The sequence below is a fragment of the Rhinichthys klamathensis genome, unplaced genomic scaffold (assembly GCF_029890125.1).
Source record: "Rhinichthys klamathensis goyatoka isolate OS25496 unplaced genomic scaffold, OSU_Roscu_1.1 h1tg000121l_1, whole genome shotgun sequence".
Taxonomy (NCBI): Eukaryota; Metazoa; Chordata; class Actinopteri; order Cypriniformes; family Leuciscidae; genus Rhinichthys; species Rhinichthys klamathensis.
Genome location: NW_026606658.1, coordinates 6,556,842 through 6,583,528, shown reverse-complemented (window position 1 = coordinate 6,583,528; position 26,687 = coordinate 6,556,842). Strand labels below are relative to the sequence as shown.

At 36.8% G+C, this 26,687-nt stretch overlaps 1 protein-coding gene across 1 annotated transcript; it reads left to right on the top strand.

The window, feature by feature from the left end:
• The first annotated feature begins 924 nt into the window (after window positions 1-924).
• Window positions 925-24,850, top strand: uts2r2 (urotensin-2 receptor 2). Its single transcript, XM_056255727.1, has 9 exons — window positions 925-1,112; window positions 1,408-1,619; window positions 6,204-6,279; window positions 7,470-7,512; window positions 9,267-9,331; window positions 9,842-9,898; window positions 10,336-10,489; window positions 13,796-13,919; window positions 24,176-24,850. Exons 1-9 carry the CDS (start codon window positions 1,045-1,047, stop codon window positions 24,310-24,312), a joined length of 936 nt encoding a protein of 311 aa, XP_056111702.1. The 5' UTR covers window positions 925-1,044; the 3' UTR covers window positions 24,313-24,850.
• Window positions 24,851-26,687: the final 1,837 nt, after the last annotated feature.

Genomic DNA, 26,687 nt, shown 5'->3' with positions numbered 1-26,687 from the left:
TTCATATCAAATACTGTACATTAAGATGGAGTACTAAATCACAAGGACTTTTGTTCATGAGAACTTTATAAAATTACCCAAAATCTTGTTGCTAATAAAGCAATATTAATGTACACCCCTTTCAAATAGAAAAACAATAACCACATAATTTATTAGATTCTCAAATGAGTAAAAAAAATCACTGGGAAACCGTTTTTAGTCAGTTGTGTAAGTGACACTTTAAAATCAAACCAGCTCAATTGCTATATTTGATAACAATACAAAAGCGTTAATGTATTATTTTGTATTTCTTGCTGAAAGATTTATGGCAGACAGAACTGATGGGACCGAAAAAATAATTACATTAAAGAAATTATCTCAATTATAATAAAACAACAACTGAACAACCTTGGTAGTTGGGTGAATAAGTGAGTAGCGTACATTTCTCTTAGTTCATATTACAGTTTATTTGAATAAACCATATAATAATACAATTTGATCAGGTTGGGTTTAATACCTTTGCCAGCCTGTTGAAATGGTAATATTAATTTAGATTTTAACAACCGATAAAAACAATAATATTAAGAACATGTACCACAACTTAACCCTATGTGGATGGTAACCTTTATTTTGAAAATAAAAGAAAAAAGCGACCCTCAGGTTTTCAGTCCCAATGTGCATACTATCCATCCTAAATAGTATGTGACATTGGTATTTAGGGCATAGTATGCACATTGGGATGCAGTATATGACTTAAACCTGCATAAGGTCTTGTAATAATTCATTGGTTCTTTTTTTCCTTTTTTTGAAGCTTCGAACATAGATTTATTTATTCGAATCATATAAATAATTTAAATCCCGTCTCACGACACAACAGAGTGCCATCCAATCTGTTTACCGGTAAGACTTTTATTTTGACAATATAAATATCCGGTGTTTGACGTCCTTCCGGGCGCTTTCACTCTGAACTTGTATGGGGCAGTTCAGTAGAGTAGACAAACATTGAGTGAAACGAAACCATACACGTGTTATGTTGATGCACGCAGACAGGTATATGTATTAAACATGACTGTACAACGACGAGTAATCAGTAAAAACCCAGAAAGTAGCGCCATTGAAAAGAAAATTAAGAGGTAACGTTAATGATTTTCAATTTCTGAAACTTTATGAGCACACATTGACTTTGCCTTGCAGCAAATAATGAGTTATGTTGCTTCAAATCCTTGTTTACATGCGGAATACTCCCTGCATAGCGGAAAATAAATGTATTTATCATGTTCCTTTCGTTGTGCAATCTGACAAAGTCAAATGAATGGATAAAAGAAAGAAAGAAATTCACACCTGACAGTCTATCATCGCCCTGTGTTCTTAGGCTGTATTTATGCGACCTGTGTTCTTAGGCTGTATTTATATGGTGTGTTCATTCAGGGGAAATGCGCAGAGACAGGCCTCTTCATGGAGAGGTAACTGGCCCACGCTGTTGCTGTTGATAGGAGTCACTGGACTAGTGAGCCTGGTGTATTTCACATGGACTGATGACTTTACTCACACTTTGGTGTCAAGAGGTGAAATCCTCACTCAGCCCAGAGTGTTCACAGTGGACTGCTCTGAAGACTACAAGGAGCACAAGCTATTCCCAGGTATGTTAGTGGTTCTTCTTCCATTGACTGAGCTTCATCCCCTCAAAGTGCAGACTACATTGCAAACTTTATTGGGAATTGTTATTGGTTTTGGTGTGCATTTCTGGGTTTTATCAATTTAACATGCAATAATGATGATGTTATTGTGAAATTTGCATATTGAACTGTAATTGATCTTTTTATATTTTTATCTAGGCCTATACTACATATTACTGTCCATAGATATATACACTAGATGTCGCCTTGGGGCTCTAAGCATGCGCCAAAACCGCCGCCATCTTGGAACAGGGGTCTTGTCATAGGAAGTAGCTAGGTAACGCTGCTATCTCCGCCTGCACTTCGAATTCAAGGATTTTCGGACTTTTGTGCTGCGTATGGATGTTCACACAAATGAAATCTGAACTAGGAAGAATGGTTTAAAAATTTGTTTTTGTTTTTTTAATTTTCTCTGGACTCAATGATAAATACATGTCTGACCTTTGGAACGAACCAAAAAACTAGAAAATCGCATTCATGACGATTTATGATTTTATTTCCGTTAGACCTTTGCCTACATTGACGCTTATGCATTAAAGAGGAGGGGCTCACCTGTTCCATGATGGCGGCTCTATTGACGCATTCGTTCCAATGAACTGCCGTCGCCAAGGCGACATCTAGTGTATACATCTATGATTACTGTCAAACTCTCTCTATTTGTATTCATATTTTATTACAATTCGTTTGCTACTTGGCTAGTATGCTTTTTTTTTTTTTTTACAGAGTTGCTTTTTTCTTTTAGAGAAAATATAATTTTATATATTATAAATAAGTAATATTTATAATATATAAATTGAGGAATAAAAAGTCAAATGAAAGTTGTAATACTTAAACTGTCATTTAACTTTTTTCCCTTCTTGAGCAAAGTTATTACCAACACGAATATGTCCATACTTTTCAACCACTATGTTATTGTGATTGTTTGCATATTGAACTGGAAGAGGTCTTTTGTATACTTATCCAATCTATATTTCATTTTGCTACCTTGCAAGTATTTTTATAGTTTAACTGTGACATTAACATGCATTTACATGTATTGTTACTTTTGTAGAGGAAAATATAATAAATGTGTATTAACATTTACTGTCCTCTGAAAACAACTCAACACACAGCCATTATTGTCAAAATAGCTGGCAACAAAAGTGAGTACACCCTAAGTGAACATGTCAAAACTGTGTCCAAAGTGTCAATATTTTGTGTGAGTACCATTGTTATTTAGCACTGCCTTAATCCTCCTGGGCATGGAGTTCACCAGAGCTGCACAGGTTGTTGCTGGGATCCTCTTCCACTCCTCCATAATGACATCACGGAGCTGCTGGATGTTAGACACTTGGCGCTTCTCCACCTTCCACTTGAGGATGCCCCACAGGTGCTCAATAGGGTTCAGGTCTGGAGACATACTTGGCCACTCCATCACCTTCAGCTTCCTCAGTATGGCAGTTGTCATCTTGGCGGTGTGTTTGGGGTCGTTATCATGCCGTTCGGCCCAGTTTCTGAAGGGAGGGCATCATGTTCTGCTTCAGAATGTCACAGTACATGTTGGAATCTATGTTTCCCTCAATGATGCACAGCTCTCCAGTACCAGCAGCACTCATGCAGCCCCAGACCATGATGCTACCACCACCATGCTTGACTGTAGGCAAGACACAATTTTCTTGGTACTCCTTACCAGGGCGTCGCTACACATGCTGGACACCATCTGAGCCAAACAAGTTTATCTTAGTCTCATCAGGACACAGGACATGGTTCCAGTAATGAACCATGCTCTTGGACAGGTTGCTTTCAGCAAACTGTTTGCAGGCTTACTTGTAAGCCAGCTTCAGAAGAGGCTTCCTTCTGGGATGACGGCCATGCAAACCGACTTGTTGCAGTGTGCGGCGTATGGTCTGAGCACTGACAAGCTGACCTTCCGCTTCTGCAACCTCTAAAGCAATGCTAGCAGCACTCATGCGTCTGTTTTTAAGCCAGCTTCTGCACCTGACGCTCAGCACGAGGACTCAACTTCTTTGATTGACCCTCGCGAGGCCTGTTCCAAGTGTAACCCGTCTTGGAAAACCTCAGTATGACCCTGGCCAGTACTGTAACTCAGTTTCAGGGTGTTACCAATCTTCTTATAGCCTATACCATCTTTGTGGAGAACAACAATTATAATTCTCAAATCCTTAGAGTTCTTTGCCTTGATGTGCCATGTTGAACATCCAGTGGTCAGTATGAGAGAATTGTACTCAAAGCACCAATTTGAACTGCTCTAATACAAGATACACAAATTTGTATGGTCCTGTCAAGCAGACAAAAACATGAAAATGATGAATAGGACATGTGGCTTTGCATGGTTAAACGACGTACAGCTATTATCACTTAGGGTGTACTCACTTTTGTTGCCAGCTATTTTGACAATAATGGCTGTATGTTGAGTTATTTTCAGAGGACAGTAAATATATACTGCTATACAAGCAGCACACTGACTACTCTAAAAAATATATCCAAGTTTAATTTCTATAGTATTGTCCCTTGAGAAGATATACTAAAATGTTTGCTGAAATGTGAGGGGTGTACTCACTTTTGTGAGATAGTCTATATATATATATATATATGATATTGTACTATAAACTCACTGGCCTCTTTATTGGGTACTCTTGTTCAACTCCTTGTTAATGCAAATATGGCAGCAATGTAACAAAGCATTTAGGCATGTTAACATGGTCAAGACGATATGCTGAAGTTCAAACTGAGCATCAGAATCGGAAAGAAAGGTAATTTAAGTAACTTTGAACATGGCATGGTTGTTGGTGCCAGTCGGACTGGTCTGAGTATAGAAACTGCTGATCTGCTGAAGTTTTCATGCACAACCATCTCAAGGGTTTACAGAGAATGGTCCAAAAAAGGATCAAAATATCCCGGTGGCGGCAGTTCTTTCAGGGGAAAATGCCTTGATGTCAGAGGAGAATGGCCAGACTGGTTCGAGCTGATAGAAAGGCAACAGTAACTCAACTCATTACAACTGAGGACTGCAGAAGAGCATCTCTGAACACACAATACTTTAAACCTTGAAGCAGAAGGACTACAGCAGCAGAAGACACACAGGGTGCCACTCCTTTCAGCTAAGAACAAGAAACTGAGGCTACAGTTTGCATGGCCTCACTAAAATGAGTGCTGTCAGAAAAACAAAAACACTAAAATGGAAGACTGGAGAAGCGTTGCCTGGTCTGATGAGTCTTGATTTCAGCTGAGATATTCAGATGGTAGGGTCAGAATTTGGCATAAACAACATGAAAGCATGGAGCCATCCTGCCTTGCATCAACTGTTCAGGCTGATGGTGGTGATGTAATGGTGTGGGGGACATATGGCACACTTTGGGTCCCTTAATAGAAACTGATCGTCGTTTAAACACCACAGCCTACTTGAGTTTTGTTGCTGACCATGTCCATCCCTTTATGACCACAGTGTACCCATCTACTGATGGCTACTTCCTGCAGGATAACACGCCGTCACAAAGTTCAGATCATCTCAAACTGGTTTCTTGAACATGACTGAGTTCACTATACTCAAATGACCTCCACAGTCACCAGATCTCAGTCCAATAGAGTGGAATGGGAGACTTGCGTACAGATGACAAATCTACAGCAACTGTGTGATGCTGTCATGTCAGTATGGACCACAATCTCTGAGGAATGTTTCCTGCACCTTGTTGAATCTATGGCATAAAGATTTAAGACAGTTCTGAAGGCAAAAGGCGGTCCAACCCGATGCAAGCAAGGTTTATCTAAAAAGTGTCCAGTTAGTGTAAAAATCAAGAGGGGAAAAAGTTATTTATCCAAAAGTTTATGAAAATACTTTGAACTAATGGGCATTGCTGTATCAGAGGAAACCTGCTCCCAAACCACTTTTAGGAGTAGAAAGCTTTGCTTGAACAAAGCCAGCACCTGTGCATTCCATCGGAGTAAATCAGGAAGGTTGTTGAGGAGGCAGAGCTGTGATTGACAGTCTGAAGCCTCCCACATAGGACTCATTACCGAACCTCTCACCAGCTTCAAAAAGCTGTACGCTCCACGAACAAAGCAAGCGCCGGGATAAACAAGCGTCCCCTTGGCTCTAGTTCATACCACTCTCTTTAAGACGGGCGCAAATAAACTCTGGGAAAGAGGCAATATGTTCAGGAAAATATATTGTCCCGAAGCCAACCGTAGCCATTTTGCTGGTAGGTCTTACAAATCCCTCCAGGAATTCCTACTGGATTCTACCAAGTGGCATATGAATCTATGCCAAAATACTGTATACTGTGGAATTTGATTGGACTTAGAGCCTTGTTGTGAACTGAACACCCCACTTTGAATGTTGCCTGACCAAAAGCGTTTCCTCTCTGAGAGGATGCTGGAATAAACTTCAGAGTCATTATGCAGTACATTTTGCAAGACAAGCTGCCTCGCTGAATGCGTCATTGAATATGCAGTTTGAAGAGAAAATTTGGCAGAGGCGTAGAGCCAGTTACTTTAATTGGTGTTATAATTAATGAATCGATATGAACGGCTAATGCATTCTGTCCTCAGGTTGCACCCCGACAAAATGCGGCAGAGCTATTTCAGACAGTGTGGTGACTTTGGAGGAGGCACAGAAGCTTAGAAGGTACACATTCACACAGACATACATCAAAATGTATACACTATCGTTCAATAGCTTGGGGTCGGGAAGAATCTTTAATGTTTTTGAAAGAAGTCTGGTATGCTCAACAAGGCTGCATTTATTTGGAATTTTAATTTATATACCGAGCCCCTAAAGGGACAATGTGCTGGAAAAACAATGGGATGTGAGGAAAAAATTTATTTCAATGCTTTTGTGTTCTCTTGTAAAACTTTTGCGTTCCCCCGAGAAATTGTTTGCTTTCAAAATCTTTGCATTCCCTCGGAAAAAAGTTTATTCCCCTCAAAAAAAAGCGTTGTTCCCTCGCAAAGTACTTAAGGTTTTTTTTTTTTTTTTTTTTTTACGAAAGTTTTGCGAAAGAATGGAAAGTTTTTCGGTGGGACATTTGCAAAAACAATGCAAATGCATGTACATATAATTTTTCCTCCCATCTCATTTTTTTTCATAACCATGTTCCTTTAGGGGATTCATATTCTGTGATGGCAAAGCTGAATTTTAAACATTACTCCAGTCTTCAGTGTCAAATGATCCTTCAGAAATCATTATAATATGCTGATTTGGTGTTCGAGTAACATTTCTCAGTATTACAAATGTGAAAACCGTTTTGCTGCTTAATATTTTTGGTGGAAACCGTGATACTGAAAGTGTATAGAAAGTTCAAAAGAACAGCATTTATTTGAAAATCTTTTATAACATTAAGGCGCGTTCACACCAAGGACGATAACTACAATGATAAAGATATAGTTCTATAATAATTCTAGATATAAAAGAATAGCAGAGTCCACACGTCACAGATAACGGCATCGAGAAACTATATAGTTGGAATCACTTTCAGAATGATTTTTTTTCAGCTGATGAACGATAAAAACTCTGACAGCCAATCAGAATCCATCATGCTTTAAAGAGCTCGGGAATTTAAAGCAGCAAACAACAAAACTGCAGCGTGCTTATAATAAATAGAACGATATCGTCCGGTGGTGTGGATGCTAATATGGTTATTGTTATATTTATAGTTATCGTTATTGGTGTGAACGGGTCTTTGAAAATGTCTTTGCTGTCTTTTTTGATCAATTGAATGTGTCGTCCTTAAAAAAAGAAAAGAAAAAAATCTTAACTCCAAACTTTTGAATGGAAGTATACATGCATAAATGCATGTTTCCCCTCTAATTCCACAGGTTAGGTGAGCGGGGGTTATCACTTGCTGGCTCAGATGGGGGTGTGAGTAGAAACTCTTCATATGCTTGCATCCGTGTTTAAAAATTTCTGCATGTTGGTCTATCAAGGAAGCAGCTGCTTGAGAACACAAGAGGGCAGTACACACTATGGTTGTGACTTCAGCTGGAATTCAAAAGCAAACTTCTTTTCCATTATGATGTCACCATATTGTTTGGTATGATTGAGTTTCTACAGGAAAGCACTTTCATTAAGAGTGCATTTGAGAATTCACATTCAATGGGTGGCAGATTCTGGAAGCAACTATTGAATGTTTGATGGGAACAGCGTGTGATGGGAACAGCGTGTGACATTGCCAGTGGTGAAATTGCATTTTACATTCGTAACAGATTAAGCTCAACTCACTAGTTCATCACTCTGTGGCTAAATGGTAAAATACTAAAAAGATAATAGTAGAAAGTACAAGTGTAAAATAATGCACCAGAAACAATTTAGAGTGAATATAAGAAAATAGTTAAGCAGCTAAAGTTTGATTTGTTTTCCTTAAGTGATTTGTTGGTGTTTCTGCTATAGTGGCATGGAATGGCGATGAACTTGTTAAAAAATACACTAAAAACAGTGACATTGTGAAATATTATTACAAACTTAATACACTAAAAACAGTGGCATTTTGAAATATTATTACAAACTTAATACACTAAAAACAGTGGCATTGTGAAATATTATTACAAACTTAATACACTAAAAACAGTGGCATTGTGAAATATTATTACAAACTTAATACACTAAAAACAGTGGCAGTGTGAAATATTATTACAAACTTAATACACTAAAAACAGTAGCATTGTGAAATATTATTACAAACTCTTTTTTCTATTTTAAAATGTATTTGATGGCAAGGCTGAATTTTTAGCAGCCATTAATTTAGTCTTCATTGTCACATGATCCTTCAGAAATAATGTAACTAATAATGTGACTAATATTTTTTTGGAAACCGTGGTACTTTTTTTCGGATGTTTTTATGAATGGAAAGCACAAGAAAACAGCATTTATTTGAAATATAAATCTTTTGTATAGTTATTAATGTCTTTACTGTCACTTTCTGTCAATTTAATAAAAGTATGCAATGCATTTCTTTAAAAAAAATCTTACTGATCCCAAACTTTTGAATGTTGATGTTCAAGCCTTTCACCCATTTTTATACTTATAATATAATTTGTAATTATACATTTCATGTATAGAAAAATGCAAAATTGAAGCATGTTCACTTGTGGTGACTTTTGAACCCCTCTTATGGAAGGACTGTGGATTACTTTTATGAGGTGTTCACTTTATTTTAACTGCAGTGGATGACACAGAGAATATCTGATACCTGTATAATGTTATATAAAATGAACTTTTCAGGTAGAAACCTAGTTTGGGATCTCACCAGGCAAAGAGGCCTTTTATAGAGTGTAACCAGTAAACTAAAAGAGGGTATAACAGAGGGTCCTGCTGAGTTTTTAAGAGCAGTTCAGCCCCATCATGATGATTTATGATGTGTGCGGAGACAGAGAGCAGGGAATACCAGAGCTGAGAGAAGTCCATCTGTTGACCTTATGATGAAGCTTGAATAACAGCAACCTCAGCAGTACAGTCCAGCACTCGGGTAGTTGCAAGCCTTTCGTGGTTGTCTTTGGAGTTGAGTCAGACCCAGAGACACTAGGGAAAGCTGGGCTTTTTTTTTTGTCAAATATTGATTGTTTCCACTTTGAAAGTGTTTCCACTGTCTTTATTCTGTTCATTTTTGTTGTGTACAGGCCTCCATTCTGGATCTTCACTCTGGGGCGCTGTCGATGGGAAAGCAGTTTGTTAATATCTATAAGTGAGTATTCCGTGTGGATTTACACGGCATCTAACAGGAAGTGGTCTACAATTGAACTCCACCGACAGCTTGATCCGTCCAAATCACAGCTCTATCAGATTTCTCAGTGTGTTTCATGTGCACATCAAAGTATACCCCTGCCCCATAGGAGCTGAGCAGAAATCAGTGGCGGCAATGATGGGAATGACTTTCTAGCATCGATTGTGAAAGATCTTGTCTTCATCTCTTGCACCTGGAGATTTTTCTCATGTCTTTTTATGAGGTTTACACTTTGGTGCCCACACACAGGCTGGTACTGTGCTGGCACTTAACTTGTACAGCTTGCATGTGTTGGCACGCTTGTTGTGACATTTTGGTCCTCTATCTGTGTATCTATTGATGCTTGCATTTTGATGCGGCGGCACTATTTAAATCGCTGCCATCCTACAAATGTTTAAGGTGGTGTGTTTGATATTGGTCAAAAATATTTATTTTTATTTCAAATCAATCCATGTGCTTTTTCATCCACAGATATTTTAAGAATGAGATAAGGGATGTTTTTACAGAAGAAGATTTTGAACTATACAAGTGAGTGATGTGGAAATGTTTGAAGCATTTCTTTTGACAAAATCTATTAACGCAAATCATTCAGTTCTTAAATATTGGATGAGTCCAACATTGGTCTATTTTATTGTATTTTAAAAAAAAAGGTTTTTTTTTATGTATATTTTGCTTGATTTTGAAATTAATATTTATTGTGTGTGCTTTTTCTTTTTAGTTTTGTCATTGTCACTTTAACTATACACCTGCAGAGAGACATTTGATCATTGCATTGTGACTCATGTAGGTTTTAAACCATTGGCATTTTTATGACAATGTGTCAAGTTAAAAATAGTTTGCCCACCAACTAGTTGTTTAGAAAATCTGTGGGTTTTGTAATGCCTATTATGGATATGGATGGATAAAAGTACCACAAGCTTATGGCAACTATATAAATAATTTTTATGTGCTCCGTTTTAAACCAGGGATGTTCGTGGCCGAATTCAAAAGGCGATAGCTGAGACGTTTGGTCTGGACTCCAAACAGATGTATCTCACCAAGCCCACCTTCTTCTCTTGCATCAACAGCACCTCTGCCAAAACCACTCATGATGAGTACTGGCACCCACATATCGACAAGGTAACCGGCACATCCAAGAAAACGTTTAACATCTAGCTTTTAAATCATATCTTAGGAATGTGAAAGAACTAATGTTTACTCTATGACCAGTGTTCTGAAACTGCCAATCACATTGGTATCTCAGGGCTCAGATGTTTTGAACTAGTTTTAATTGGCAATATTATTACAAAGTTGACATTTATAAATAATGTTTCACATCAAATTAGTTCAGTGACTTGAAATAAAGCAGAACTTTAAAGATTTGCCTCCCTAGACAAGTATTTATAGCAAACACAAATGGATTTGGATATGAATAATGGAACTACATTAATATTATATTCATGATGTAACCACGCATCAGCTAATTATTACAGATATGAAATTAATTGGCACTCAACCCCAATTACTGGCGTATGGGAGATCCCCACAGCCCTGTGGTGCCCGGCTTCATGAACCATTTATATAATAGTTGAATTTGATTTTAAAGTGGCAAATATACGTTTTAATTTTTAATGCTGCACAGATGTATTCTATACATGAATCACAATCACAGGGAACAATGAATCACACACTGTAATGTTATTTTATTGATTTGCACTGAAACATGCTGATTGATGAGACATTTATGCTTTCTAAAAGACTGACTTGAAACGTTAACAAAAAATATTTCAGAACCGAACTGGCAACATAAAAAGAGTATTATTTAAGAGCTGGCTATATAACTATAACTTCAGCTTTCAGCTATATAGTTATCGGGATTCAATTGCTTTAAGGCCTTTAAGCACATGCGTAAAAAGGTATTATGTTTTAAGCCTGTAACCACCGTCCTAGATCATAGATGGAAGAAACTATTTACAGCCAATATAGGAAATTTACTTAGGAAATATGTTTTTTTATCAGGTTTTCCCCCCAGTGTTTTAGCTTTTTAACAGTTATAATGCCACCTATGGCCCAAACGCCATAAGCTTGCAAGCTTCTTTAGAATCGTAAGTCGCTTATGCTCACCTATTTTTGTGAATGTTCTATGTAAATCAGACACGAAAAAAGACCATTTTCAGCAAGATCATGTGATTTGCCATAGAAATATTGCATTTTATACCCTTTTAACAGTTATAGTGTCACCTAAGTCCCTATCTCCATAAAAGCTTGCATGCCTCTTTAGAATCATATGTTGCATATGCTCACCTAATTTCGTGAATTTCTGAGTTTTCGTTTAGGATTGATAGACTTTTGGGTACACTTGGCCACGGCCATTTTATAAATTACCCTGTTATAGCTATCCAAATGCTAAAGTTCAAAAAAAATTTAAAATTATTATTATTGACCTAGAGAGTCCAGAGAGTTGTACTGTGCTTTTATAGAGGTTGAGCAAAAAACCTGGGACCTTGGGCCATGAGTCAAACAAGCCAAGTGATTTTTTTAACTCAAAAAAGTGAGTTTTTTTGTTTTGTTTTTTTAATCAGTCTCTATTAACCTTATGTAACAGTTGCTCAAAATTCATTGGCCGACAGTGGCCTTGTTTTTAGAGATGTGTGAATGTCCTCATAGACCATCACGACACCTTGGACAAAGACACCACATGCCAGTTTTCAAATCATTCAGAATGACTGTTGCTATAGCTGTTTTCGTGTTTTTAAATTTAAAAAAAAAAAAAATTTTAATTCACCAAGTGGCCAGTCGCTGCGTCCTTTTTCCACATGACCACAGACTGAGCCAAGGATTCCAATGATATAAGTTAGTATGCGACTGATGGTTTAGGAGTTATGAGAGATTTCATACTTTTGATCGTTGTACCGCTACCATCAGGCCGATCGGGGCAAGCCTTGGTTATGTTGTAGACGGGTGGGTACTACCATCCCTCAAAGTGTTAAGACTCTACGGTCTGCCTGATCACTTTTAAAGCAGAATGTTGATCTTTGAAAATCACAACAATTCCAATAGGGTTTTAGTGTACGTGCTTGTAAATAATCGTGCATAACGAGCCCCAGGAGGGGCCAGGACTTGCGGTACGCCACTGGCTCTTATGGTTTTAGCATATTTGAGACTATTCTCAGTTTTTTCTCATGCATAAAGATGGAAGTGCTCAGCAATATATGCACCCAAAACAATGTTTGGTACAGCATGTTTAGGACCTGAATTCTTTATTTGGCCAGACTTAAAATCGCAACAACATTGCCTTTAAAAGACATGATTTATTTTTGAATCAGTGTAATGTTCCTACATAACTCTATAGCTGTTGAAATTAGGTCTTGAGGGGATTTAAAAACGAGTCCAAGTTAATTTATGTCTGGTCTTTAGAAGTACCTTTGATCTCGGAGTTGGTTGTGCGTTTATGAATGTGGCCATCAGGGTGATTTTAATCAAAGTGATCATTTCACTTTGCAGGGAAGGTTTACGTGCTTGGCTGTAACACAGAGGAATAAACTGCTTACATGGAAGATAAATTGCTTTTGTGTTTTGGATTTCTTCATGTTGGATGAGAGGCAAAAAGATAAACAGATTGAGAAGGTTGTTGTAGCTTGTGGCTGCACCTATTGGTTTGTTTTTGAAATGTAATTGTCCACATTGCGTCATCATCTGTCATTTGCTTATACAATTTTACAATTCACTTGAATCGGCTCGTGTTTAGTCAGAAATGCATTACGCCAAAGTGATAATGTGCTGTGCTGGTAGGGTTTGTCCATATGGGTTGTGGGATGATATTTTGGCATTGGTAGAATAATAAAAGCAAATAAGCGTCTCAAATGCTGAATGTACTCCCTCTGCGGTAGGTGTGTGGAATATTCCTCATTAATCCGTCTCTGAAAAACCACTGGAAACAAAGTGCCGTTGCCAGAATACTGCCAGTCTTAAACCCTAGATTAGATTAAAGTAGTTAAAAGTGTGATCCGACATGCAGAGAAGTGACGCCTGTGTGGTTTGGGATCACTAAATAGATTTCCCTCATAAAGCAGAGCAGAGTTTAAAGTCCCAGGGATGCTATTAAATTATACCACTGTTTTTCGTTAAGCCAGGAAATCTTCAGTTTTACTTGAGGGCTTTTTTTTTAATTTATGCATTTTTATTTTTACTCGTCCACATTATAAAAATTGCAGCAATTAAAAATTAATTAAAACATTTGTCAATCAGCAGAGATTAGATTGTTTTAAGACAACTAAAAACCCCATTACACATCACGTCATGATCCATTTGGTTCTCCCCATCCAACTAAGATTAATTATTAAAACATCTTAATTAGTGCTTTAGGCTCATGCTGAGATTTTTCTTTTGAGGTTTTTACCGAAAAGAAACGTTCATGGGGTTTAAAATGTGCATTTTTTTTAACAGGAGACTTATGGATCTTTTGACTACACATCTTTGCTCTACCTGTCCGATTATGGTTTGGAGTTTGGTGGCGGACGGTTTGTCTTCATGGACCCGAATAGCAACAGAACGGTGGAGCCACGGGCTGGTAAATACACACAATATCACACACATCGTCGGGATTTGTATAAAAGCATGAAAGTAATGCAATGTGTTCAAGCAAGATAAGGATTAAATTGTGGCTGTCAGTTGATTTTTAAAAATGAAATTGAATTTGTGGTAAGATTTAATAAAATTATATGCTGATTAATCAAACTAATTATATACAGTATATGCATATGTTTAAGGAGAAATTCCCCAAATGAAGATATTAATTGTTGTTGACTTGAGATCGGGAAAAATTGATTTATCTTATCGATTCCTTTGTGAGCGTTTCAATATGACTTTAAACCATTCAAGCGTGAGACTACTCGCACGCTGTTTTGTGTGCTGCACACACACCCAAAGCGCGCTCAAGGAAAGTGATTTTAATGTGATTTTAAACCATTTAAGCGCGAGACGACTCACACGCTGTTTTATGTGCTGCACACATCCAAAACGTGCGTACAGAAAAAGTGATTTTAATGTGATTTTAAACCATTCAAGTGAGAGACGACTCACGCGCTGTTTTCAGTGCTGCAGGCATATGTAACTATATTGAATCTTTGCAACTCTTAAAGTGATAGCAACTCTGATGATAATATTAAGAAATGTTTCTTGAGCACCAAATCAGCATATTAGAATGATTTCTGAAGGATCATGTGACACTGGTTGCTGAAAATTATGTAAATTATACTTTAAAATATATTTAAATAGAAATTGTTATTTTAAATTATAATAATATTACTGTTTTTTTACGGTAATTTTGATCAAATAAATGCTGTCTTGGTGGCCATAAAATTCTTCTTTCAAAAGCATTAAAAAAATCTTAAGCCCAAGCCCAAACCTGTGAATGGCAGTGTACGTTAATATAAATTAAACATATTTAATATATGTATGAAAATGCTTAAAGCTAAACTCTACCTTGTTGGATTTACATTTAATGCCCACTGGGAATTTATTTAATTGCTGTGCTCCTGAGTATTCAAATGACCTCTTGCCAGACAAGGTGTTACGTCTGCTTAAATTAAGATCAGTCACGCTCTGCCTGGTAAGTGTGCCTAATGTGGCATATAATGTGCAATGTAGAATGATAGTTTTGTATAATATGGTAAGTTTCCATTCTATTGGGAGGGGGAATTGCAACTTAACCATTGTGTCTTTCTACAGGAAGTACACTTATTGCTAAGTACTAAAACCAATTGATAATAAATCTGTCATGAAGATACACTGCAGGTAGTGTGTATAAACTTTGAGATTATTATTAATGGTAATCGCTGAGGTTCTTTCGCACACTGGAGTCCATTTACTGAATCATGTAAGTGGTTCTGCAGTTGAATTGAAGTGCGAAAGGATTAGCAATAATTATCACTTTTTGGATGCCACCATGAATTAATATGGAATTTTGCTAAGGCTCTCTCCTCTATTGCAATGATTGCAGCCACACTCCAAAACCTCTTTATGACTTGTTTTACATATCTTTTGCATGGACTAATTGTTTTATTTTCTCAGCCTGGCATTTTGATAATGTCCCATGATGACGCCATCCATGAATAGCTGCCTGATTATTTGGTCTGCACGGAGAAGCGTTTATTTTGACTCGTGCCTGTGAATTAATTTACCTTTCAGCTCTTTATTAGAATCTGTCACTTTTGAGTGGATAATGTTTGCTATTTTCCAAGGTGCACTCGGTGGCATCATACAATGATGATAGAAACTGTCAGGCTCCTTCCTTTAAAATCTGCCCCCACATATCCCCACTGGGCCGTGTTTTGCCATTCAGCCTGACATTTGATCATGGAGTGCTCTCTGAACCCATTAAAGATTGATGGCAGGTGATAGAAGATGGCAGGTGACTGCAGATAAGAGATATGCTTTTGTACGTGCATGTACAGGGGTTGAACAAAATAATGTGAACAGCCAAAGGGTTCATGTAATTTAGGCTACAGGGAAAAAAAATAAAGATTGCTATTATCTTTTCATTCTCTATATACTCTAAGACAAGTTGTATATAGTATAGTGTTGTCTAAGTTGTGTTCAGCAGTGATTAGTACAAGTGGATGGTAAAAAGGGTAATTTTCAGACTTCTAGAGAGGACAATCATGGGAACCCGTTTAGCAGGAGCATTTGCAACCTTAACAGCCCAATTGTTTGGTCTCTTAAGAGCAACAGTTTTGTACACAAAGCATGGCAAGACTTGCTTTGGCGAAAACCAAAAGTGAATGATAGGGACCATCGAACACTAAGAAAGATTGTGTCCAATCAACAAAGAACTACTACAGAAAAAGTGTGTCCCTAAATGCACTGCAGTTCACTTTTTTTTTAAATAAACAATACATACAATTTTAATTGTAATTCATTATTCATAAATAATGCATTTATGAACAGCTAGTTGATTTTTTGCTGATAATTTTTTGGTTTGTTTTGGCAACTGATATTTGCACATTCAACTTATTTTTTCATGTAATATATAACTTATTTAAAAATGTGTGATCATTTGTTTCTGAGCAGATAAGTTCACCACATTCTCTAAATTAAACTTGCAATGTGATTATTTTATTATTATTTTTTAAATACAAGAAGTATCAACAGTCTTATATTTTTCGTCTTCCTTGTGAGAAATACAACAGAAACAAATGATAAAACACAATACTGATCTGTTAAATTAATGTGAATATAGCCCAGATAATTAGATTTTAGGAGAATTAGGTGAGAAATGCACACAGTTTGAGACATTAAGATCTTCAATCAAGTCTTAGAGAAATATTAAAGAGATCTAATTTGTGTTTTTTATTTCCTGTAGAACAGTACTGGTGCTGACATAAATATGTGTGCGTGTTTATGTGAGTGATCAGGTATTATTTGTTTACATTTATATATACAGTTGGTGGTACAACATGTACCTGTCAAAGCTTGACAAACAGGAAATTAAGGCAGACAGGGCTGAAGAGTTGAAAGCACATTAGGGTTTTAGCACATTATGATCTCTTGGTTATCTAATGTGTGTGCAAGTTTGAAGAGCAAACAACATTAGCTTATTTACTAGAGGAACAGTAAGTATGGCATTCTATCTTTGTCTCTTTCTCTCTGATTTCACACCATAGAGAACTTTTAGAAGCCAACATCCATGAAAGAGCCACAATTGCTAAAACTTTAATCACAGGCTCAATGCTAATATTTGGAAAAGATGGTGCCATTAATAATCATAAAACCTGGACAGCTGGAGCACCAAGATGAACTTCAACATCTGCTGTGGCCAGCTTAATCACCTGACTTGAATATCACTGAACCAATGTGAGCAGTTTTAGAGAAAAGATTGAGAAGCAGATTCCCCCTCCAATATCTCTGAAGTAACTGGCAGATGCTCTGATGGATGACATTTCACTGAAAACTATACAAAAAGCGACATTAATCTATTCTAAGTAGATTTGTAAGCTGTGTTATAGGCAAATTGTGGTGAAACGCATTAATAAATAAAAACTGCCTGTTTCCCAGGTGTTGACATTATTAAGATTATATATATATATATATATACACATACACAATTAATTTACATATGTGTATATATATATATATATATATATATATACACTCACCTAAAGGATTATTAGGAACACCATACTAATACTGTGTTTGACCCCCTTTCGCCTTCAGAACTGCCTTAATTCTACGTGGCATTGATTCAACAAGGTGCTGAAAGCATTCCTTAGAAATGTTGGCCCATATTGATAGGATAGCATCTTGCAGTTGATGGAGATTTGTGGGATGCACATCCAGGGCATGAAGCTCCCGTTCCACCACATCCCAAAGATGCTCTATTGGGTTGAGATCTGGTGACTGTGAGGGCCATTTTAGTACAGTGAACTCATTGTCATGTTCAAGAAACCAATTTGAAATGATTCGAGCTTTGTGACATGGTGCATTATCCTGCTGGAAGTAGCCATCAGAGGATGGGTACATGGTGGCCATAAAGGGATGGACATGGTCAGAAACAATGCTCAGGTAGGCCGTGGCATTTAAACGATGCCCAATTGGCACTAAGTGTGCCAAGAAAACATCCCCCACACCATTACACCACCACCACCAGCCTGCACAGTGGTAACAAGGCATGATGGTTGTTCTCATTCTGTTTACGGCAAATTCTGACTCAACTCTGAATGTCTCAACAGAAATCGAGACTCATCAGACCAGGCAACATTTTCCAGTCTTCGACTGTCCAATTTTGGTGAGCTCTTGCAAATTGTAGCCTCTTTTCCTTTTTGTAGTGGAGATAAGTGGTACCCGGTGGGGTCTTCTGCTGTTGTAGCCCATCCGCCTCAAGGTTGTGCGTGTTGTGGCTTCACAAATGCTTTGCTGCATACCTCGGTTGTAACGAGTGGTTATTTCAGTCAAAGTTGCTCTTCTATCAGCTTGAATCAGTCGGCCCATTCTCCTCTGACCTCTAGCATCAACAAGGCATTTTCGCCCACAGGACTGCCGAATACTGGATGTTTTTCCCTTTTCACACAATTCTTTGTAAACCCTAGAAATGGTTGTGCCTGAAAATCCCAGTAACTGAGCAGATTGTGAAATACTCAGACCGGCCCGTCTGGCACCAACAACCATGCCACGCTCAAAATTGCTTAAATCACCTTTCTTCCCCATTCTGACATTCAGTTTGGAGTTCAGGAGATTGTCTTGACCAGGACCACACCCCTAAATGCATTGAAGCAACTACCATGTGATTGGTTGATTAGATAATTGCATTAATGACAAATTGAACAGGTGTTCCTAATAATCCTTTAGGTGAGTGTGTGTGTATATATATATCTATATATATATATATCACTAGGCGTGTTTCCATTACAGATTTGCGCAAAACTTTTGCGATATTTTCTAAATGTCGATAAAAAACTATTGCGAAATGACGGCGTTTCCATTAACCGATGTTATGCGACTAAAACGTCTTTTTTTTCCTCTCGCGATAAGTCATTCCAAAAATCATGGCAACGGACGTTGGTAGGTTTATAGATAGCCTAGCTATATCAGAGCCACCGCACTAGACATTATTATTATTAATGGAAGGAGACGTGGTGTGTTATCCAAGCATTAATGGCAGGGAATGACACGAAGTTCCTGGGTGTTTCTCCCTCATTTCTGCTCCGAGGTCTTGATTGTGGCATTTCTTTGAGGTTTAGAGTCCAGTAGGCTATTCCTGTAATTGTTTCTTTTATGAATTTAATAAAGAACTCTGTCTCGTACGTCCAAACGGTCAGTGTAGGCTACTTTTGTGTCCATTCGTTTTCCCTTATTTAACCCGTAATTGCAAAACAAATAAAATGAACGGTTGTTGTATTTTTAAAACGCAAAGTTGAACACCAAAATTTTTATTTGAACTGTAGGCTACACCAAATGCTGCGCCAAAAAAAAAAAAATATATATATATATATATATCGACGAATTTTCAGATATTAGTTTATGACTTTTTGCCCCTTTATTAAACATTTAAAATATTCACAAATTAATATGGAAAAAATGTAGATTTTACTGGTTTTCAAAGGCCAAAGTAGAACCTGGAAATTACATTTTCCCCGCAGTGCTGGAAAAGAGTTAGCCTATAGGCTATGATAAATGTGCCTGAAAAAATAGAGGCATTTTAATTATTTAGTAATAAACTATTGTTTTCCTAAATCAGTGTCGGCTAAAAAACATATCTCCATCTCCAACCCGAGAAATGCACCTTTCATATGGATTAAGTAATCAGAAGGTATTAGCTTTAGATTTGAATTTGTTCGTTTTAAAGTGGACATTTCGAGCTTTAGCCAGGCGATATTTTGTTTCAGTTCTCGAGCTCCAGTTCACGGAGACCATGAAAGCGCGCCTGATTGTTTTATTTTATTTTACAAAAGCACAACGTTTTCTTGTTATTGTGAGTTTACGCAAATAAAAGTAGTTGCGAATAATGTATGACCAGAAATAATAGAGTATTTTAAGTTGTTTCCACTGTTGATAGGAAAATGCAAGTGTTCCCTGCCATGCAGTGCGCGCTCCACAATTCGCACAAACACTTGGATATGCGTCAAAATCTTGTTTATTTGTGATAATCTTAGCCCTATTATTATTGTCCACCCTGTATTATGAATGAGATGTGACGAATTGCTTGGTTCCTTTTTTGGATAAAAGCGTCTTCTACATATGTTGCCTGATAAATGTTATAATAATGATGATAATTATTATTATTATTTGCGGACACGGACCCCAAACACACCGCGTCTTCTAAGTCAGGTGACTGTAAATGCGCAAAACCCGTTTCCATTGCAGTTTTGCGAAATATTCCTTTTTAGAATTGCCTGAAAAACCTCCTCATGCGAGCGTAAAAACTTTTTTGCGATAAACGGGAGTTTTTGAGAAATGGACGTGTTTCCATTGAGCGTATTTTCAATTCGCAATTCAATTTGCGCAATTTGAAGGGTAATGGAAACGCGGCTACTGATCTGATGTTCTAGGCTTAAAATACACATTTTAATGCATTATTCATCAGACCTCAGTGTTTTTAGCTCTGGATTTCTCCCTCCCGTCGTGCCCCGTCTCCAGCAAGGGTGAGGATTTTTGAATGTCTGCCTCCAGTTTTAAATGAATTGAGATACAGTGCATTAGATGTAGCAGGTGGAACATGTTCCTGTTCACTGGGTGGCAGAAGCAGTGTGCTCTGTTGGTTCGTTGATTATCCATCAGGTGTGGCTGATGAGCCCTGATCTTCACTACGGTAATTATTACTCTGGATAACTGTCGAACATGCAGGCTGTAATTATAACTAGACTGACAATCAACCTCCCTCTTCCATGATGGATGTGAGGAGAGATATTGGCCTGTTGAGATACACAGTGCTTAACACGAGGGAGGAGGACAGAGGTGATATGAGAAGGGGGGTGCTGATACAGGCATAAGAAGAGTGTGAAAGATGACGTCATATTTTAAAATGAGATTGGATGGGGCAAAAATCACTCTTTTTGGCGCACTGGGAAAATTGATGCCTGGCGCTGGATGAATCCTGTGGGATCACAGCTCCATTTCCTGATTTGAGTCACAGAGGAGCAACGTGCTCTTGGCCCAGCAAGTGCGGTTAGAACCAGCTGAGGAGTTTAAAGGAGGCAACAGGTGCATTTTTATTTTCAGGTGGAAAAACAAAGGCCCTTTTTTTTTTTCTTTTTTTTTTGGTGCGTTTATATCTGTGGTGGCAGACGAAAGGAAATGGGTGCAGTTTCAGATGTGTGACACGGTTTTGATGTGCAAATATAGGGACGTTTTTTTTAAAAAGCAGAAGACCTTGAAGTGGTGAGGTACTGTCATGTTATGACCTTATAGTAAGACCTTATTTAACTATAACTATAGTTTCTCTTATATCGAAATTTTTGCATTTTACCTACTGATTCCAATAGTAAGTTCTTTTAAGGCAAGCCAGTTCACTGTGCGACCAAAACTATTTGTCATGATTAAGCTACAAAAACATTTTAAAAAGGAATAATATCTGACAACATGCAGACACATCAATTTCTACATTGTATTGAGATAAAATGTTTCTAAAAATAAACCCCTCTCCATGGAAACACAATCAAATCATATCATTAGAAACTCTGAAATAATTGCCATTTTATTGTTTCCCTGTGAACCAAGTTAAATGACAACATGCTGACAAACCATGTGCTCTTCCCTGAGCTTTTCATGCTTAATTAGTTGATTTGTTAAATTTCTAAATCACTGAACCTGGTGTTTTTAGCCAGTTTATCTCTTGCTTGATATCATTCCTCTTTTAATTTCCATGCAAACACTGTAATCAGGATTTAAAATTTCCAAGCCTAATACTCCAGATGTCCTTAGGCATCTTGCAGGTTTTATGGCATTATACATTTTCCTTCAGAAACATTTAATTTTCTTAGACGTGTAGCATCATTGCAACATTTTAATGAGATTCAATGTAACTTTCAAAAAAAAAAATGGTCAACGAGGGTCAGAATGAAGCAGACACAACGGAGGTAATTTGCATAAATATCCTGTGTAGCAAATGTTTCCTTGTGCATCTTCAGTTGAAGTGTACAGAATTAGACTTGGCTAATTAGCATGGAGGCAGCATGCGGTTTTTAATAATATCCGTCCAGCTTCAACCTGCATGGTTTACTGTGAAATCTAACATTTTATGGAGGAATGTTTTTATTGAAAGTGTCTAGTTTAAAATACTAATTTCCTCTTGCTGTAAATCTCAATAATAGCACCATAAGAAAATAATTTATGTACTGGATCAATTAATTGAAATTTGTTCAATTAATAATCGAGAATCAATAATGAGAGGATATAGATAAACTATTGATTTATAAAACAATTTTCCCATTTTGACAGAACTGATTTAAAACAATTTATGCAAGTATTCTTACTGACATTTTCAAGAATTTTTAGTGGTGACCGTCCTAAATACAGTTTGATACTCTAAAAATAATCAAATGTTGCTGTGTTGATTCACTAAAAAGAACCGGCCCGCGGCTCATAAGACTAAATCGTCTCATCTGTATCAGTGTTCCACGCAAAAAAAGGTGTCAGTCTCTAAAGGGGACAAGGGTCTGTTTTGGGACCCATTTTATTTTCTTTGTAATATCTGTTATTACATTCCCAATGCTAGGTGTCAACTTTATGCTTATGAATCATACTGCCATTTATTGTTGTGCTTTACAAGCACTTCAATACTTGCAATCAGTGTTTGATATGGTACAGATACGTCTGTCAACTTTAACTGGTTTTAAAGATAAAACCAAATTAATGATACTTTCAGATTCCAAAGCTCTACCAAGGAATTTTTCTGATATTATATCCTCCCAGTCCCAGGGAACAAAAATAAAATGTGTTGCAAGTTCAAAGTACTTGAGTATTCTTTTTGATGGATGAGTAATCTTTCATTTATATTTTAAGCTTCATATCGATGTATTCATTTCTAAACTTAAGCTTAATTATTTGTATTTTTTTTTCAGAAACAGAACTTTATTTTCTCACTGCAAGGAAATATTTGGTGTCTGGAACCTCTTTAACAAAAAACTTTTTACAAAAAAAACTTTTTACAAAAAACTTCTGGATATTGTTTTTCCACAGTGCTTTACGTTGTATTACTAGTTGTAGCTATCAAACTCGTCGCTGCATTTTATATGATAAGTCTGAGTTACAATCTCTGTATCCTCAAGGTTTTAATTGGTATTATTTAATTTATAGGTAACTCCTTATTTTTCTCTCAGCTTATCTAATACAAATGCATACTATAATCTTCATTCAAATGACCTGTTTTACCTCAAAGTTCCTCAGGTCCAAACTGATCTTCAAAAATAAGATTTTAAATCTAATGCTTCTGTTGCTTGGAATAATTTACAAAACAACTTAAAGCTGACCATGCTTCCATCACTGAAAGGGTTTAAGTTACCTTTATTAGATTTGTGTTTTATCCCCTGGTAAATTCAGGACTGAACATGTTGAATAGTGCATTACAAAGTCATACTTTGACCCTCCTAAATCATGCTTGTTTTTATTAACCATTCTCCACTTTCGCATATATTGTGTTTTCCTTCCATCCTTTTCCATTACAGAATTCCAATTGCATCGCCTAATACTGCTTAATACTTCCAATTTACTCCAATTTTTTCTTTCAGCTTGCAGGATCTATGCATTATGGATATTCCCCCAGCAGTGCGGTTCAACATACAGCATTTATTCATAGAATTTTACACATGCATTTCCACTTTTAACATTTTTTTTTTTTTCAAAAAACATGAACATTTTTAATGAGATTCTGTTCGACTGTCATGATCAATAATGGTCTACAAAGGCCAGGACCAGGTAGACATAATGAAGGTAATTTACATAAAAATCAAGTTTAGCAAAGGCCTCCTGTCTGCTTCTTAAAAATGTAGTCTTAAAATGAATTCAACAATCCACCCAAGCAAAATTAGCATGTTTTAGTAATTATCCCAGCACCAACTGTGAGGCTTTAGAACCTTTTTCCATCAGCACTCAGATTTACTGTGTCCTGGTCAACATGAAATGCAACGATAATTGTCAAACACAAACATTTAAATTCAGATACAACTTAAAACTACTTTTGAATCATGAGGGGGGAAATCCTTAGAGTTTGAACATCATGATTGACTTTAGCCTGATGTTAGCATTCTTCATGTGCAGTTTTTCCGCATATCACTTCAAAATTTTTTCCCCTGTTTCTCTCTGTCATCGTCCCTCTCCTCTCATCTCCTGCAGGTCGAGTATCTTTTTTCTCATCCGGTTCTGAGAACCTCCACCATGTGGAGAAGGTCGTTTGGGGCACACGATATGCCATTACGGTGTCCTTCACATGTGACCCCGATTATGCCATTGATGACCCCTCCCTGCTGTAGGATCCATCTGGCTCAAAGGGACGGATGAGTGACAGGAACCCTAGGGGAAACAAAGGAAAATGCTGAATCGCTCTCATCTGGCACTTTCAACAGTCAGGTTCATGGCATAAAAAAACCTTATTGTCCCATTAGAAAAATGTTTGGGATTTTCTGTGCTCAAATGGGTTTTGTCTCTGTTTTTAATTTAAGAGGTGTTTTCAGGAGATTTACTTGAACTGCTGTCATTTTGAAGACACACATCTTTTGGGTTTGGAAGATGCTTCTTTACAATTGAACTCTCTCTTTCCTGGCTGTTCTTCACTCTTTAAAATCTTTTATATTATTATAGTTAAATCACTGTCTAGACAGGCAACACAAATGGGATGATTAAACGGGTGTATGTAATGAAAACAAGGAGTTGGGTACCCGGTTGTCAAATATCTCTGCTTATGTCACCAACTGAAAAAAAATGTCTTTGTAGAATTGCTTTCAAAAACTGCATATGCTTCTAATGAAATATGAACATATCAGATAACCAAAAGAACATTTTATTCCTTCACATATGTTTTTCTACTTGAATGAAAGTTTTAAAAGAGAACTTTTTTGATATCTTTGATAAACGAGCGTGTTGTAATATTCAAGGAGAGAAAGTTGACTTTATATGTCTCTTTTATTTGAATGTCTCTTTAACTTTCCAGTGCCAAGTATGAAATTTTGTATTGTGTATCTGGTGAGCTTTTGGTAAACACATTCCCTCCTTCAAGTGTGTTGGATATAATTACACTGGCTGAACTTGACTTTTACCACATGATGTCAATCACAACACACTTGTTTTGAGCTAATTGGCTTCTCTGCTTACAGGCCCAATGCCCAAAACTGGATGCTTTCACCTCTGTTGTGTGAGTTGAAGTAAGATTTAAAACGGAAGGTTGTTACTTCTCTCATGTAAAGCATAGGTAACTATTAAACTCATCTCAATAGTATGTTTTTCAGACCTTATGCTATGAATCTGTCAAAACCTGTGGTGAATTTTAATAAATAAACGAAGGACAACGCAGCATGTTTAACTGGAATTTTAGACACATTCTGAATCCGCTTATACATTTAATGCCTATTATTCAAATGCATACATCAGCTTTATTATAATAGGAAGAGCAGTCTCTTTAGGCTCCTTGTTTTTCAAAGTCTGCTAATATGTGATGATTCATGAATTTTGGCCGATGCTTAATTTGCTGTTCCTGTTGCATCATTAATAGTTTAATTGGAAATCTCTCTTGGTTAGTAATGTCCCTTTTTCAGTTGCTAATTCATTCATGCTTTAGCTACTGTAAGGCTGAATATTAACAAGTGTTCAAAGACTCTTCATAAAATGGTCGTTTTAGGTTTATGCAAAACAAGTCAGTTTTGCCAACAGCAATCACAGTCTTGTGTGTCATGGCAGATCCCCTCAGTGACTAGGCTGAACCGCTGATTTATTGACACTGTATACAATAGACTGAAATACAATCCGTCCATATCTTGTGGCATTGCATATTTATCTATGATGAGCTGCATTTACATGAGATGATGAGGTTGAACATGTTGGATGTGCTTCATGCGTATAAATGTGCTTGTTTGTTTTGAAATATGGGGAGGATGTACTGCGTTTTTAAAAAGTCTCTTATGCACATCAAGGCTGCATTTATTCAAATAATGGTTTTAAATAATGGTAATATTGTATTACAAATTGTTTTCTTTGAATATATTTTAAAATTAAATGTATTCTTGTAAAGGCAAATCTTGAGTTTACTGCATCATTACTCCCGTCTTCAGTGTCACATGATCATTCTGAAATCATTTTAATATGCTGATTTGTTGCTCAAGAAACCTTTCTTATTAATAATGTTGAAGACAGTTGTGCTGCTTAATACTTTTGAGGAAACAGTCATATGTATTTTTCAGGATTCTTTGAATAGAAAGTTCAAAAGAACAGTAATGCATCCTTTCTGAATAAAAGTATTATTTTCATAAATATTACTGACAAAATTTGTAATGCTATAAATGGACATTTTGGCTTCAGGTAGATGGATTTATGCAAGTGTAGGAGTGTCTTACAGTATGTGCTAATTTTTGTATAGTAGTGCATTAGTCCTAAGATATTGTAATCATTTTAAAACCTTTTTCATGTTTTTAGGATCTGTGTTAATCTCATTACATTCTTACATGAGTAATATAGTCCTGAAGCTAAAATTTTGCCTGATTATTTGATGTCAAGACGGATTTTTAAACTGGTATGTAAATCGCAGCTGATAAGCATGCCTTTTGGAAGAGAGGGTTTGCCAGTAGGTGTTATGGTTTTGAAGAACAGATGTTGCTAATTAAATGATGCGACAAAACAAATGGAGGACCCATTCGAG